This window comes from Euleptes europaea, chromosome 1 (assembly GCF_029931775.1).
Source record: "Euleptes europaea isolate rEulEur1 chromosome 1, rEulEur1.hap1, whole genome shotgun sequence".
NCBI classification, from domain to species: domain Eukaryota; kingdom Metazoa; phylum Chordata; class Lepidosauria; order Squamata; family Sphaerodactylidae; genus Euleptes; species Euleptes europaea.
In genome coordinates this window covers 135,329,662-135,343,450 of record NC_079312.1, presented here as the reverse complement: position 1 = coordinate 135,343,450, position 13,789 = coordinate 135,329,662, and the positions used below count along the sequence as shown (strand labels likewise).

Sequence of the window (13,789 nt, the reverse complement as noted above, 5' to 3'; positions counted from 1 at the left end):
GAGCAAGGCTGGTGCGTTGTTGGAAAGAAACCCGACAATGCTATTATAAGGCTGTAGCTCTCCCCTCTTTATCTGCTACATATAAAAGAACTGTTTGGGATAATAAGAGTGCAGCTGTGAAAAAGAAAAACAGTTTCAATTAAGCAGCCAAAAAAAACTGAACAACATTTTCAAACTAGGATAAAAATCAGAGCCTGCTCTGTAGAACTGTGTTAGCTAATTTCACACCTCCTTCCTATTTTTTGCTCCTCTGAGCCTATCCACCTTCTCTGGTTGTTATTTTTTGCATTTGCTTGATGAGAACATTAGATTAACTGTTTGCTGAAGACACCTACCCAGAATCGCCAGATTTTCACTCAGATGGGGCTCTAGTTGCATAAAAACTCCCACAATAAATAGAAGTGCTCATCTCTAAATCAGCAGCTCTCTCTCATAGGAACCACAACATTTATTCTAGCCCCCCTTTTAGTCTCCCTAAAAGGCCATATTATGCAACCCAGACCACACAGCAGATTAGAAACAACAAACAAACCAATAATAAATAATCGAAAACAATAAAACTACCTAACTCATCACCCATCAGAAAACTTCATCGATAGAATGAAGGAAAACTACCTCCACTGTTAAGTCCAGATCTATCAAAACACACGGTGCCAAAGTCCCATGAAAAAAAAAGGTCAACCTGGCACTAGAATGGCTAAGAACAAACCTTACAGAGGAGGGAATCCCACAACCTGAGTGCCACTGCTGAAATTGTCCCAGTAAGATGTAAGCATAAGAACAGCATCTTGTCAGTCAATCAAATGACCTACCAATCTCATAAAAGAATCTTAACTGGGGACTCTAGCAGTGGGCCCTGATACCTTTTTTTCTATATCAGTGTGGCAGCCTCAGAGAAGGGAGCTTCTGAGCAGCACTGCTTTGGATGGATAAACAAGAGGGTAGTATTGCTAGCTCATCAGGCATTGGGTTCACATAAAGGGCCAAGAATCCATGCATGGTGCAGTCATTAAGAGTGGTGGACTCTAATCTGGATGACTGTGTTTGATTCCTCACTCCTCCACATGAGCAGAGGACGCTAATCTGGGGAACCGGATTGGTTTCCCCACTCCTACACATGAAGCCAGCTGGGTGATCTTGGGCTAGTCACAGCTCTCTTAGAGTTCTCTCAGCCCCACCTACCTCACAGGATGTATGTTGTGGGGAAGGCAAGGTGATTGTAAACCGGTTTGATTCTTCCTTAAGTGGTAGAGAAAGCCGGCATATAAAAAACAACTCTTCTTCTTCTTCATGTCATCCTGTAAAGTGCCCAGTTGTGGCCTGGCTCCTCGGTCTGAGAAACTCCTCATCGAGATACAGATACAGCTATTCAGCTGCCCTTCTTCTGCTTGATCACATATCTGCTTGACTTCCTAACTCTGCTGCCTGCCTGCCTGCCTGCCTGATACCAGCTTGCCTCCAGACCTCTATTCCTGACAGAGATCTGGTATTAAGATCATATACAGAACAGAGTGAGAATTTATTGCACTAATTGTTCTAGTTCTATACAGTAAAAAGGTACATCTGAACTGTACTGCCTTCTCTTTAGGTTCTAGCACTTAACTTGATAATTCTAAACTTGGCTGTAGGGTCAATTTTATGACAGCTGTTGTAGGTACATAAACACAACCATTGTCACCCATAACTATCCTTTCTACTACGACTGCAGCCCTCAAGTGTTCTCTAGCTCAAACTAGACAGACACATCTGAATTGATTTCTATGATTCCACAGCTCTTGGTTTGGCAATATTATTACGTTTTGATTCCCTGCATCTCTGCAAAAACCAATTTGCAGTACCTAAGAAATAAAATGCCTTTAAGATGCTCTCAGTACAATAATTAATCATTCTCATTTAAAATATTTTCACCCTGCTGATTTCTGATGTTCCCTAATTTGCACAGATAAAATAATATTTGAAAATAATTAAGATTAGCATAAGCTTAGTTGTGCAGCATTGCTGGGTCAACGTGTCATAATTAATGTTCATCCAGAGGTAATTAATTTCTAAAAACTGTGGAGGAGACTAGACTTCATTTCCCATAGAGGTTTAGACAGAGATGTTACCTCTCATTACATGGCTGAAGAACAGGTTTGATTTAATGGCAAGTGATGTGAATTCTTGTACATTTTGCTATGATGCGCAGCAGGACTACTTTGGTAGAGAAAAAACACAAGGCTGAGAGAGCCATATCTCTTTGCCATTCTTCAAGCCTATAAAAAGGGGGAGCAGTGGTATTGTGAGGAGTGATGAAGCCAGCTGGTTCAGGTGGCAAATGAAAAGAGTGGGGCTGCCACAGTGGGTACATGCATTAGCCAAGAGGTTGGTGTATGGAACACTGCTTCAAACTTGGACCAAACCTGAGCCAGCCAATGGGGCCTGATGGCAGTGACAGCACAGCAGCCAGAAACAAGGTGTGGCTTCTGAGCTGACTTCTCCAGCAAGCTGTGATGCCACCAGTAACTGGACAGCCAGGGGCTACAACAGCTGGGATGGTCCCTGCCTGAATCTACTGCTAGCCCACCTATACACCTGGACCTACTCCTTGCCTGCCTAAGGTCCCCTCAGCGTTCTGCTCTGCCTGCTGGCTAGTGTCAATTAACAATACCCCTCTCACTCTGAGGGTGACAAAGCCAAAGGAATGTCCGGAAGTGAAGTCCAAGGGTTCTGGTGACCTTGGATAGCTGCAGCATGAGGGCTGGGCTACTGCCTCAGGGTCAGGAGGTGGAGGTGCCTCTGAGCCAACTATTTGCTGCACCTCCGGGAGTGCCTGCACTTGGTCTCCATGCTGGTTGTCTGTTGTCAGCTGTGGTTTTCCTGCACAGGGTCCCTCCTCCTCTGTGGAGTCCTCACTTCACTGAGTGAAGGCTGGGCCATGACACTCAGGTCAGGCTCAAAGACAGATATGGGGAAGGAAACTGATATCACCAGCAGCAGATGAAGGGAGAGCGCACTGTGAAGCCTAAAGAAACACCCATAACCAACAGCAGCAGCAGCAGCAGCAGAACAAGAAGAAGAAAAAGAAGAAGAAAAGTTGGTTTTTATATGCCGACTTTCTCTACCACTTAAAGAAGAATCAAACTGGCTTACAATCACCTTCCCTTCCTCTAGCCACAACCGACACCCTGTGAGGTAGATGGGGCTGAGGGAGTTCTAAGAGCTGAGAGAGCTAAGAGCTGTGACTAGTCCAAGGTCACCCAGCTGGCTTCATGTGTAGGAGTGGGGAAACAAATCCAGTTCACCAGATTAGCGTCCGCAACTCATGTGGAGGAGTGGGGAATCAAACCTGGTTCTCCAGATCAGAGTCCACTGCTCCAAACCACCACTCTTAACCACTACACCATGCTGGCTCTCTAAGGGCTAGATATACTTGTTTTTGTATATACAGTTGTGTCTGTATGTACGTGAGAAAGCTTGTGATTCTATATGATTCTTATCTGTATATTACAGAAGGCATGAGCATATCTCTACCACTGCTTTGGTCTGTCCTGTCTGTGTATCTATGAAAGGACGAAGAGTGCACATGTATATGTGGGAAGGGGGATGGAAATATGAAACTGTGAAGTGGATAAGATATTCTTTGAAATGCTTCCTACATGATTAATTCCTTACTCATACAACTGTTGAGCATGTCTTTACTTACAATCTTTGGCTTGGCTTATTTAGTTGGGTGATCTGCATGTGTTTTGTGTTCTCTGTCATGTGTGTGTGCTAAGTGCCATCAAGTTGCTTCTATGGAGACCCTAGGAATTAATGGCCTCCAAAACTTCCTATCATTAACAGCCTTGCTCAGGTCTTGCAAACTGAGGGCCATGGCTTCCTTGATTGAATATATCCATATTATGTTGAAGGCTCTTTTCCTGAGCCTTCAACTTTTCCTAGTCTTTTCCAGTGACTCTTGTCTTCTCATACCAAAGTATGATAGGCTCATTTTAGTCATTTTCTAGGGAGAGTTCAGGCTTGATTTGATCTAGAACCTACTTATTTGTCTTTTTGGCAATCCATGGTATCCTTTCCCTAGATTTAACAGCCATTGGTTAATGAAGATTAATATTTTCTTGACATTACAAAAAGAAACGCTGCCACATCTCTCATGCGATTCACCAATAGCAGGTAATACAGTATCTGCTTCTCATAAAGTGTCATTAGCTGTTTTATCCATGAAATATTATTTTGTGAACATGCTAAAACAATGTTGGCTAGGGAGTCTAGTTGATCTGGACTCATTTTATTGTATCTCCCTTGCGTCTCAGCTGAGTCTAAGGCATTACACCTTGCCAACAAGAAAGCTCGTCTAAATTTGTGGATTTCTAACCAACAGAAATAGTCTGGCAAGGAAAAAGTTCTGTTAAAGGGTATCTGGAAGAAGAGAGATGAACATTTATGATTTACATGCTTAAACACGAAGGACCAAACCTTATTTAAGATCTTATTTTGTAATTGTTTACAGCTTGCTTTCCAAATACTATTCCTTGCAGCTTTCAATCACTCTATTGGAAGGGAAAATCTTTTGTCTAACCTACTAGTTCAGGTGTACACAGAGAGAGTGTGTGTAAAGTGCCGTCAAGTCGCAGCCGACTTATGGCGACCCCTTTTTGGGGTTTTCATGGCAAGAGACTAACAGAGGTGGTTTGCCAGGGCCTTCCTCTGCACAGCAACCCTGGTATTCCTTGGTGGTCTCCCATCCAAATACTAACCAGGGCCATCCAGGTCAGGGCGAACACAGAGAGATCTGACATTAAAAACTGAAATGTACCAGGAGCTGTTAATGGCTCAAAGAAGGAGTACTGAAATTTAATGACAGATTGATATATAATAGATTATAGGTTTGGGAGACCTCGGAATCTGTATCGGTCATAGTTTGAGCAAATAGGAAATATTATGAACATCGAGAACAAACTTTAAAACAGAAAAAGGACTACAGGTTAATGCAAAATTGTGCTTCACAATGTTTATAACTGGAGTTGCAGAGGAAGATATGCTGTGGGTTACCTGCACTTTCATTTCTCGGTCTGTATCCCAGATTCGGATAATCCGCACATCTCCAGAAGTCATGAGAAGCCCAGTCTCTTGTTCCCAGTCCACCACCATCCCTGCGCCTGCGAAGAGGAAGGGGGAAAGAAAAGGTGTAGCACACAATTATTCTGTGTAAACATGCAGAGCTGAAGAGAGTCGGAGTTTCTGCTTTTGAGACACATTTTCAGCAACCAGAACATTTTATATGCCACTTCTGAAAATTCTGTGGAAGAGCATGCATGTTGCCTGGACAGAAGGAAAAAACTGAACACAACTTGCAGACACAATATATTCTACTTAAATTGCCAGTGTTGCCAGGAAAAGAAAAAAGTACTAGAGTGGGAAAGGCCACCAGAGACAAACTTGTGCAGCAAAATACCCAAGAGCTAGTTAATGAGCCATCTACGGAACGCCTTATTCAGAGGGTGATGTGAGGTACAGCTGGGGTTTCCTTCACCCTATATTGCAAGAATAATATGGTTTGTGCAACACAGACTGGTCTGGAATGGCACATTAGAGTGGTACACACCAGTAACTCTGCTTTCAAGGAACTGCATGTCCCTATCAGGAAAAGCATTTTAAAGAAGAGACAGAGGAACTGCTCAATTCACTGCTCCAAAATCCTGGATCAAATCATACCTAGACAAAAAGGCCAACTTAAAAAAAAAGTATAAAAACATTTTAAAATTACATGAGTTGGAATAACGGCAGCTGTATCCATATGCTGCACAACATAAACCGACTGCCAGCAGAAGCTTGGAAGAAATTCTCCACCATGGCACAGGCATATTGCAAGGCATATTTCTTTTCTCTTCAAGCATAGCTTGGACTGACACAGGCAAGCTGTCAGATGATAGGAACTGAAGACCTTTCTTCCTCTGCAGCAGGTCTTCACTCTCCTCATATTGTTGGAATTAAATGTTCACAGCCAACAACACAGTGCTTCCCATCTTAGAACATGGTCGCTACGGAGGGCTTTTGGGATTAGAAAGTTTTGCAAAGAGCCAGGGCAGTTTCTAACAATGAATTCCATCATATGCAATGGCTGTTTTAACAGAATTCATTAACTGCCTGGTGTGCAAATGTTCTGCTTTTAGGGACAGAATTTTGGGAATTATCGCTCTTCCCAGTGTTTCCCTGGGAAGAAATGGACAATGCATCTATAATATTGCCAAAAGGATGTGTGTGGATGTTTTTTTTGTGTGTGTAGAGAGAAACATAATGTTCTAGGCTTGGAAAAGCTGACATGAATTGGTTCCAATCAACAAAATCATAGGGCAGGTGAGTTTGGTCTGGCTTTTACACCTAGACTCCTTTCTAGGAAGGTTAGATCATTAAGTCAAATGGCTTTGGAGCAGGTGAGGATTCACAGGTGTCTGTCTGGGCAGTTACTCCAGCTAACTTCCCTATCATTTCCACCAGGCCCTTTTATGAGAATAACTTAAACACCAGTAACACTGAACTTCTGAAACAGACATGATATGGAAACCTTAACTACCCTGCCCAAACCTAGTTTCGTGGTCTGACAGACACTACCATTTGTTTTCTCTTTGTCCTCAGAGCAACATTTCAAAACCTTTCCTAGATGCGAACTGAAGTGCATTCATACAGCAGGACAGAGGCACTAACCGCGACTGCAAAGCTGAACACTGTGGGGCTTTTGCAGGGCAAAAAAGCAACGGTGGCAAAACTGCCTTGTTCAAAGCTGATGCCTCTGCTCTGAGGAGAAAGTGGACGATTAAGCTGGATGAACTGCAAACATTCTTCTAATTATCTCCCTATCCCCTTCCTTTGAATAACACATAAAATAGCCATAGAATGTTACCAAGTCCTGCTGAATCACTGGATTAACTAACCGGCAGTTAATTCTCCCACTGCAGGATACAAGAAGGGGAAAGGGAAAGAACCGCAGCTAAACTGACGGCTCACATCTTTATCTGGACATCCAAATTGATTGTTTCTTCAGCTTCTCTGGCAACTCTGAGGAGCAGTAGAAATTCAGAGCAAGCCAGGCAGCAGCCGTTGAGATGATAAGCACCTCTGAAGCATTTTGCGTTCGTCATCTTGTTTATGGTCCGTATGACAAGATAAACCCAGCAGGCTTTGAAATGGATGCTGCCGTTTCATCTTAAACAGGCAGCGCACTAGGAAGCACTGCTAAAGCTCCCAGCTTTTCAGTTCCATGCACTCACATTTCAAGTCAAGGATGTTACATAGTTTCAATGGTATCATAATCTGCATACCTTGCAGGGATGTTGCATTTCCTTCTTGCACAGGTGCAAGTAGGGCTGCCTTTGCACTACTGTGGAGGCAAACTGAAGTGATATGGAGGTGATGTTGGTGTATAATCCCAATGCCCTAGAGGAAACTAGGCTACCTGCAATAGATGGGGTTAGTGTTTCCTCCCCTGAGCAAGTGCAGAGTCTGGGGGTGCTCTCAGTCTCCCTGTCTCATGAAAAGGATAACTCAATTAGCAGCAGTTGCTAGGAATGCCTGTTACCAACTGCATTTATTCTGAAAGCTTTGTTCTTTTTGAGAGAAGAGAAATTTCACTGTGTTGAGCCCCATGCTCTTATAACTTCTTAGCCAGGTATCCCCAACCCTTTTGAGCCTGGGGGAATATTGGGAATCCTGACACTGCACGGTGGCCGCAGCAACAAAATGGCTGCCACAAATTGGCTGCTGCAGGAGATGGAACCAGCCACAAAATGATTGCCAAAGCTTAACTTCAATAATGCCCTGACCTGGATGGCCCAGGCTAACCTGATCTCGTCAGATCTCAGAAGCTAAGCAGGGTCAGCCCTGGTTAATATTTGGATGGGAGACCACCAAGGAAGTCCAGGGTTGCCGTGCAGAGGAAGGCACTGGCAAACCACCTCTGTTAGTCTCTTGCCATGAAACCCCCAAAAGGGGTCACCATAAGTCGGCTGCGACTTGACGGCACTTTACACACACACACAACTTCAATAACACAGTGTAGTTTCTTGAGCTGAGGTGGCAGCTGGTGCCAAATCATCACTTTAAAAAATCGGCACAGCCAATCAAATCTGCAATAGTCAATCAGAAGCCTTGCTGGCCCCACCCACTTCCTAAAAACACTTAGTGGGCGCCCAAAAAAGTGTCAACGAGCACCATAGTGCCCACAGGTGCCACATTCGGTACCCTTGTCTTAGATAGACTGCTGCAATGTGTTCAATATAGAGCTGCCTTGAAGACAATTTGGAAGCTGTAGCTGTTAGCAAACATTACTGCTTAGCTCCCAATACATATTGTTCAATAGAAATGTATCTGGCCAACTTTGCAGCAACACATTAATTGCCACAGATATCTCATTTTTGTTGCCCTTTGCTGACTTTTTCGACTATCATATTTGACAAGTACTACTTTAAAGATTTATACCTCACAATTTATCTTGGAAAAGGTTTTCAAGGCGGCTTACATAAACAGGTCAAAATCAATAGTTAAATCACTATAAAGATCATTTTAAAATACAACAACTTTCAACAGCAAATGGCAAAATCAATATCTCTGGCTGGACGAAAATCAACATCTCACAAAAAACTTAAGACAGCAACAGAAAATCAACAGAAAACCTAAGTACACAAGAAAGTTTTCTTCTGGCTAAAAAGCAACCAGGAAAAAAGCAGTGGGAAGGAAATCCCAAAAATAAAGGACTACTAGAGAATAGGCCCTGCCCCCCCTGGTCACAACACTTCAGAGGATGGGGCACACGGAGACGTGTGTCTACCAAAGAGCTTTAATGACAGGTTCATCTAGGATCAAGCTGTCTGTTAAGTATCCTGGCTCCAGACCACTGAGGGGGTTAAAAGGCAATAGCCAGGATTCTGAATGTAGAAGTATACAAGTGGGAGACCCACAAGGACTTGTGGAGGGGGCTTCTAGCTTCCCCCTGTATCCCCCCTCCTACACTATTTCCTCTTTCACTTTCACAGCAGTCCCCGTAGCCTCTCCCCCTTTTCCTGCTTCCTTCTCTTCTCCCTGCCTACCAGTCAACCTACCTTTATCCGCTCCTCTGTCTTCAGATTTCCCTCCTTACCTCCCCCCGGGCAGGGGCTCTCAGGGAAAAGTCTGGCTGAGATGTATCGTGGCTTCAGGGTCCCCGTCCACCCCCAATGGCTATGCTTTACAGCATGGATCCCCAATAGGTAGGGTTGCCAGCTCTGGGTTGGAAAATACCTGGAGATTTTGGGGGTGAAGCTTGTGGAGGGAAGGGACTTCAGTGGGGTATAATGCCATAGAGTCCACCTTCCAAAGTGGCCTTTTTCCCCCAGATGAGCTGATTCCTGTTGCCTGGAGAGCGTGTGTAATAGTGGGAGATCTCTGGCTACCACCAACATGGTTTCCATGGGCGCTATGGAAACTGCCGACACATTTACTGGTGCCTGCCAAGTGTTTTTAGAAAGTGGGCAGGGCAACAAGCCCGGCAAGGTTTCTGATTGGCTGTACAGATTTTTTTAAATGTTGCTTTGGGGGCAGGAGCCACCACAGCACATGGATCTTCACTGTGTGAGTGAAGGTAAGCTGCAGCAGCCATTTTGTGATTGCACCCACCACACTGTGTCTGAATTCCAAAGATGCCTACAGGCTCAAAATGTTTGGGGACCCCTGCTTTACAGAAAGGATTGGAAGGCTCAGAAATACCGTTGTTGTTGCCTAGCAACTTCCAAAATGGCAACTGAGAGTTCAGAAGCATTCTTTTCTTAAAGCTACAGACATTGTTTTTATCATTTTCAAGAATGTTAATCTCCCAGTGTTTTTTTGGTGTTCGTTTTCAGTTTTTTCCTGCAGACTTGGGGTTCCCTTCCACCTGTAGTCCAGTAAGCTCCCTTCACTAAATGTTAGCCTTCCTTAAAAAAAATCTTGTCTAACAGAATGTGACATAAGCAACTTATTGGGCTCTCATAATTCCATATAACCCACTTAATTGAGCAAGTGAACATAAGTGAACTCTATAATGACGTGGCAGAGGTGCCTTTGGCTTCTTGTTGGTGAGAAATAAGAGAATAACCTCAACCACTGCTACACAGGCACCTCTCACCAGCAGAGGGTACCCATGTGTTGAAAACCATGATCGCACAGCAGCGGTCCCACCCTCAAAGGATTGCACCAGAGAAGAACCTGAGCAATATTTATACAGTGATACTTATCCAAGCTTATGCTGTATCTGGCTAAAAGAAGTGGTATGTTAGCATTCCTCCATACAGAAATTTAAGTAATTCATAACTGCTTAAACGTATAGAAGGCTGTGAAATGCTAATTGTGAGAAAACTGCACAATTAAGAGCAAAGCAGTTTGTGTTTTATCTTCTTCAGGGTAAACTGATGTTTATTAAAGTGGGCTAGAGGTTTCTCACATTTTTCAAAGAGGGAAACATCATAACATTATTGGCTCTTGTTTACATCTCAAATTCCTTGTGTCTTGAGAATGAGAGGTTTGTTGCCAACTCTTGATTTCTTTTTAATTAAAAAAAAAAACCTCCAAACAAAACCTGCTAAAGGATGAGAATGACAGTTCTCCGAAATCTTTGAGAGCAAATGATTTTTGCATGAAATAAATGTTGTGGGCAATTATTTGTTGTTTGCGGCAGGGATTGAAGTGCCCTTCCCTCAAGCTAGTGTTTTCTGTTGCAAGGAACAGAAGACAACAGAAGACTGGTAGGGATACAAACAGAATGTTCCCTCTCCAGCTAGCACATGCATTGCCACTGTCAGCATAGTGTGGAATATGACTGCATGAGCATCACAGTCATCTACTGGGTACAGCTTGTGACATCCCTAGACAAGTAATATTCTCCCCTGATTCCATGATCAGATAATCTATTTTTCAATTATCATTTTACTTTGTTATGGGCTAAACGTACCTCCAACCTGTTATGCAAACACTCTGCCAGACTTTTTTTAAAGGAGCAAACACCAGCTAGGTTTCCCTCTCCCCATCTCAGCAATGCCCTGCCACCTTCTAGACTCTTTGCTTTTTAAACAATGGGTATTTCAAAGCTTTGTGGAGCTTCCCCTCTCCAGCCCTATCATAAATGTGCTTTACAACTCGACAACAGAAGAAAAGTAAAAAACAAAAAATATAGTTGTCCCTATGCAGCAAATCCCACAAGTCATTACAGTGATGTTAAAAGCAGAAATATTGTACTACTGGCATTGGATTGCACAACTATGACTATATCATTAACAGAAAGGTTTTAAAAAAGTATTCTATAGAGAACATTTCCTTGAAGTGCTACAGAAATAGTTTCGCTCTTGAGCAGTACTATATATTGGGTTGGATCCAGTACAAAACCTTTTCTTGCTGTAGAGCTTTTGCACCCAAGTAGAGCTTTTGCACTAAGTCACCCCTCTTGTATCCCCACCTGAGTTTCTGCTTGTGTGAGATCTTGGGCATCCAATTTCTGAGCACTAAAATGTACAGGAAGGAAAGCTTTAGGTATTGCATAAGACCTTGTGCAATGCACTAAGTTTATGCTTCTGCTTGCATATTTCTGGATTCAAGACACTGACTGGTACAGTGATACTATGAAAAAGGAGATGGGGGAGGCTCAATGGATGAGTAGTAAAAATATGATCTATGTGGGAACAAGGAGCTTTACTCTACTCCAGTTGGCTATTAATCCTGGCTTTTGGTTTTTATTTGCCTTCCATTCTAGTGTATGTGGCCTTGCCTTGCTCACTCAAGCCATCTGGGTAGTTTTGCCAAAACGTTTCTAATTTGTCAGTACTAGTCACATCTGACACACTACAATCTGAATTATCTAAAAACTTTAAGGCTTTGGGGAGAGCGTGTTCTGCAAATGAATCTTGGTTGGTTGGTTGGTTTTCACCTAATTTTGCTCTGTTGTCTGGGATGTGAGACAGAGGTGAATTCATCAACATTTTCAAATTCTCTGGTGCCATGGTGCTGATCAATTGCCAGCGTCCTGGGGCTCAGATTGTACTGCCTGCTTCAGGGAAAACTGAGGCAGGAATGGTACACCCAGTACTGGCAGTTTTCCAAGCAGAGGAAAGGCCGCTCAAAAGATCCAAGATTAGCATTTCTAATCTAAACTAACCTATTACTTGTTTATGCCATTTCAAGGGGCTCAGGGGCTGCTCAAAACCACTGCTGTTCCAAGGCAGCTCTTTGTCCACAGTGACAAAGAGACAGTGGAATTTGCACAGCACCATGCAGACATTCAAGGCATTGCTAGAATGCCCATCTGTGCAATAGGGGATTACGAGAGATGTACAGGACCATTGCAGAAAGGTACCTTTAAAAATTCAGTTTAAGAACTTCTAGCAGTTCTGCAAGAAGTTCTGTGCTCTGCAGGCAATGAGCATCAACAACAAGAGCTTTTGATAACTGTGCTCTGCAGAATTTTCTCTAAAGTTAGAGATACTTCTCAATAGAATAGTTCTCTGCATACATTTCAGTTTAGTACCTTGGCTTCACAAGCAGTTGTATTCCAAGTACTTATACCCTTGGTAGACTTTTTTTTTGGGTAAACCAATACCAGAATGCAGTCAGTGTCTAACCGGTATTTTGATTAATGAAGAAATGTATGCACGAACCACATCACAAGGGCATCCCAGAGACAGGCAGTTGATCTTTTATATATACAGTCTCTTGGCTGATGAATGAGGCATGTCCCTGTTTTAATTTCCAGGCAGCAGTGGGAAGGCTGAATTATCTCATTCTTCATTAATTCCTAAAAATGTGCCTCCAAGTGACACTCCTTCTGTGCCAAGCGTCGCCCACTGTAGCACATGACAAAGGAAGAATATCTAGGACACAGGGAAGCTTAATTTAACAAACTGAAGGGCTTCAAAATAGAGCCGCAGCTCCCCTAATTACTTTATTTACATAAAAGACCTGACCTCTCTTAAGGCATAGCTCTTTGTCTTGACTACGGGGGCACAACAGATGTCAGTCCTAGACACAAGCAGGCTTTGGGATTCACCACTTGACTTCATTTTTAAAAAATATTTTTCCCTGTCAGACCCCCTTTGATTCCTTCTGGATCAAGGCTGTTTTGTTCAGGTGCTGGCTTTTCTATAGCACAAATGTTCCATGATACGAGTTCCCCCTCAGGAATTCCTCTTCCTCTCTCAAACAGGGTCAACTAGATATTTCCATGAATGGAATTTTCACAATACCTTTTCAGTTTAAAATCTAACTTGTTTTTCATTTTACAGCATTTATTCCACAAAACAAACCCTAACCCAGTTCCTTGTTTCATTGAGGCTGCATTCTGACATAATGGCAAATTCTGGTTTGTCCTCTTACTTACAAACGGTGTTTTAGAATCCTGATTTATATGTAAGAGGACAAACCACTTTGTTGTTTTCTTCCTATTCAGCTGTTAAGCCAAACTGTGTTTTTGTGGGAACCAAAATGTCTTCAATTTCTGAGCAGCATATGAACCCAAGGACTTCCAAGACTCATTCCTGTAATGCCAAACCATGGTTTGAATTACTTCTGAATACCACCATGTTTCTGTTCTCTACCCTGCTGCTAGTTTCTCCTCTTAACCCTCCAGCTCTCTCTCTCTCCCCTCCTAAAACTGAAAAATACAAGATCTGATACTTAAGAGCAATCTGCTAAAGAGAACACTCCTGACCCACCTTTGAACTTCTTTAAATTAGACATTTGATCAAAATTGGAGTTTTAAGTATTGCTTTCTTTAATAAGTGTTAAACAGAAGTCATCTAGTCCCTCAGAAGTAGGG

General features: G+C 42.9%; 1 protein-coding gene across 3 annotated transcripts in view; it reads right to left on the bottom strand.

Moving 5' to 3' along the window:
* Positions 1-13,789, bottom strand: part of RPTOR (regulatory associated protein of MTOR complex 1) — a 494,290-nt gene that overhangs the window by 22,591 nt on the left and 457,910 nt on the right. For all 3 annotated transcript variants that reach the window (XM_056867014.1, XM_056867015.1, XM_056867017.1), the window contains one exon: positions 5,032-5,138. In XM_056867014.1, coding sequence (XP_056722992.1) covers positions 5,032-5,138 — 107 coding nt within the window. The remainder of the gene's footprint in view (positions 1-5,031; positions 5,139-13,789) is intronic.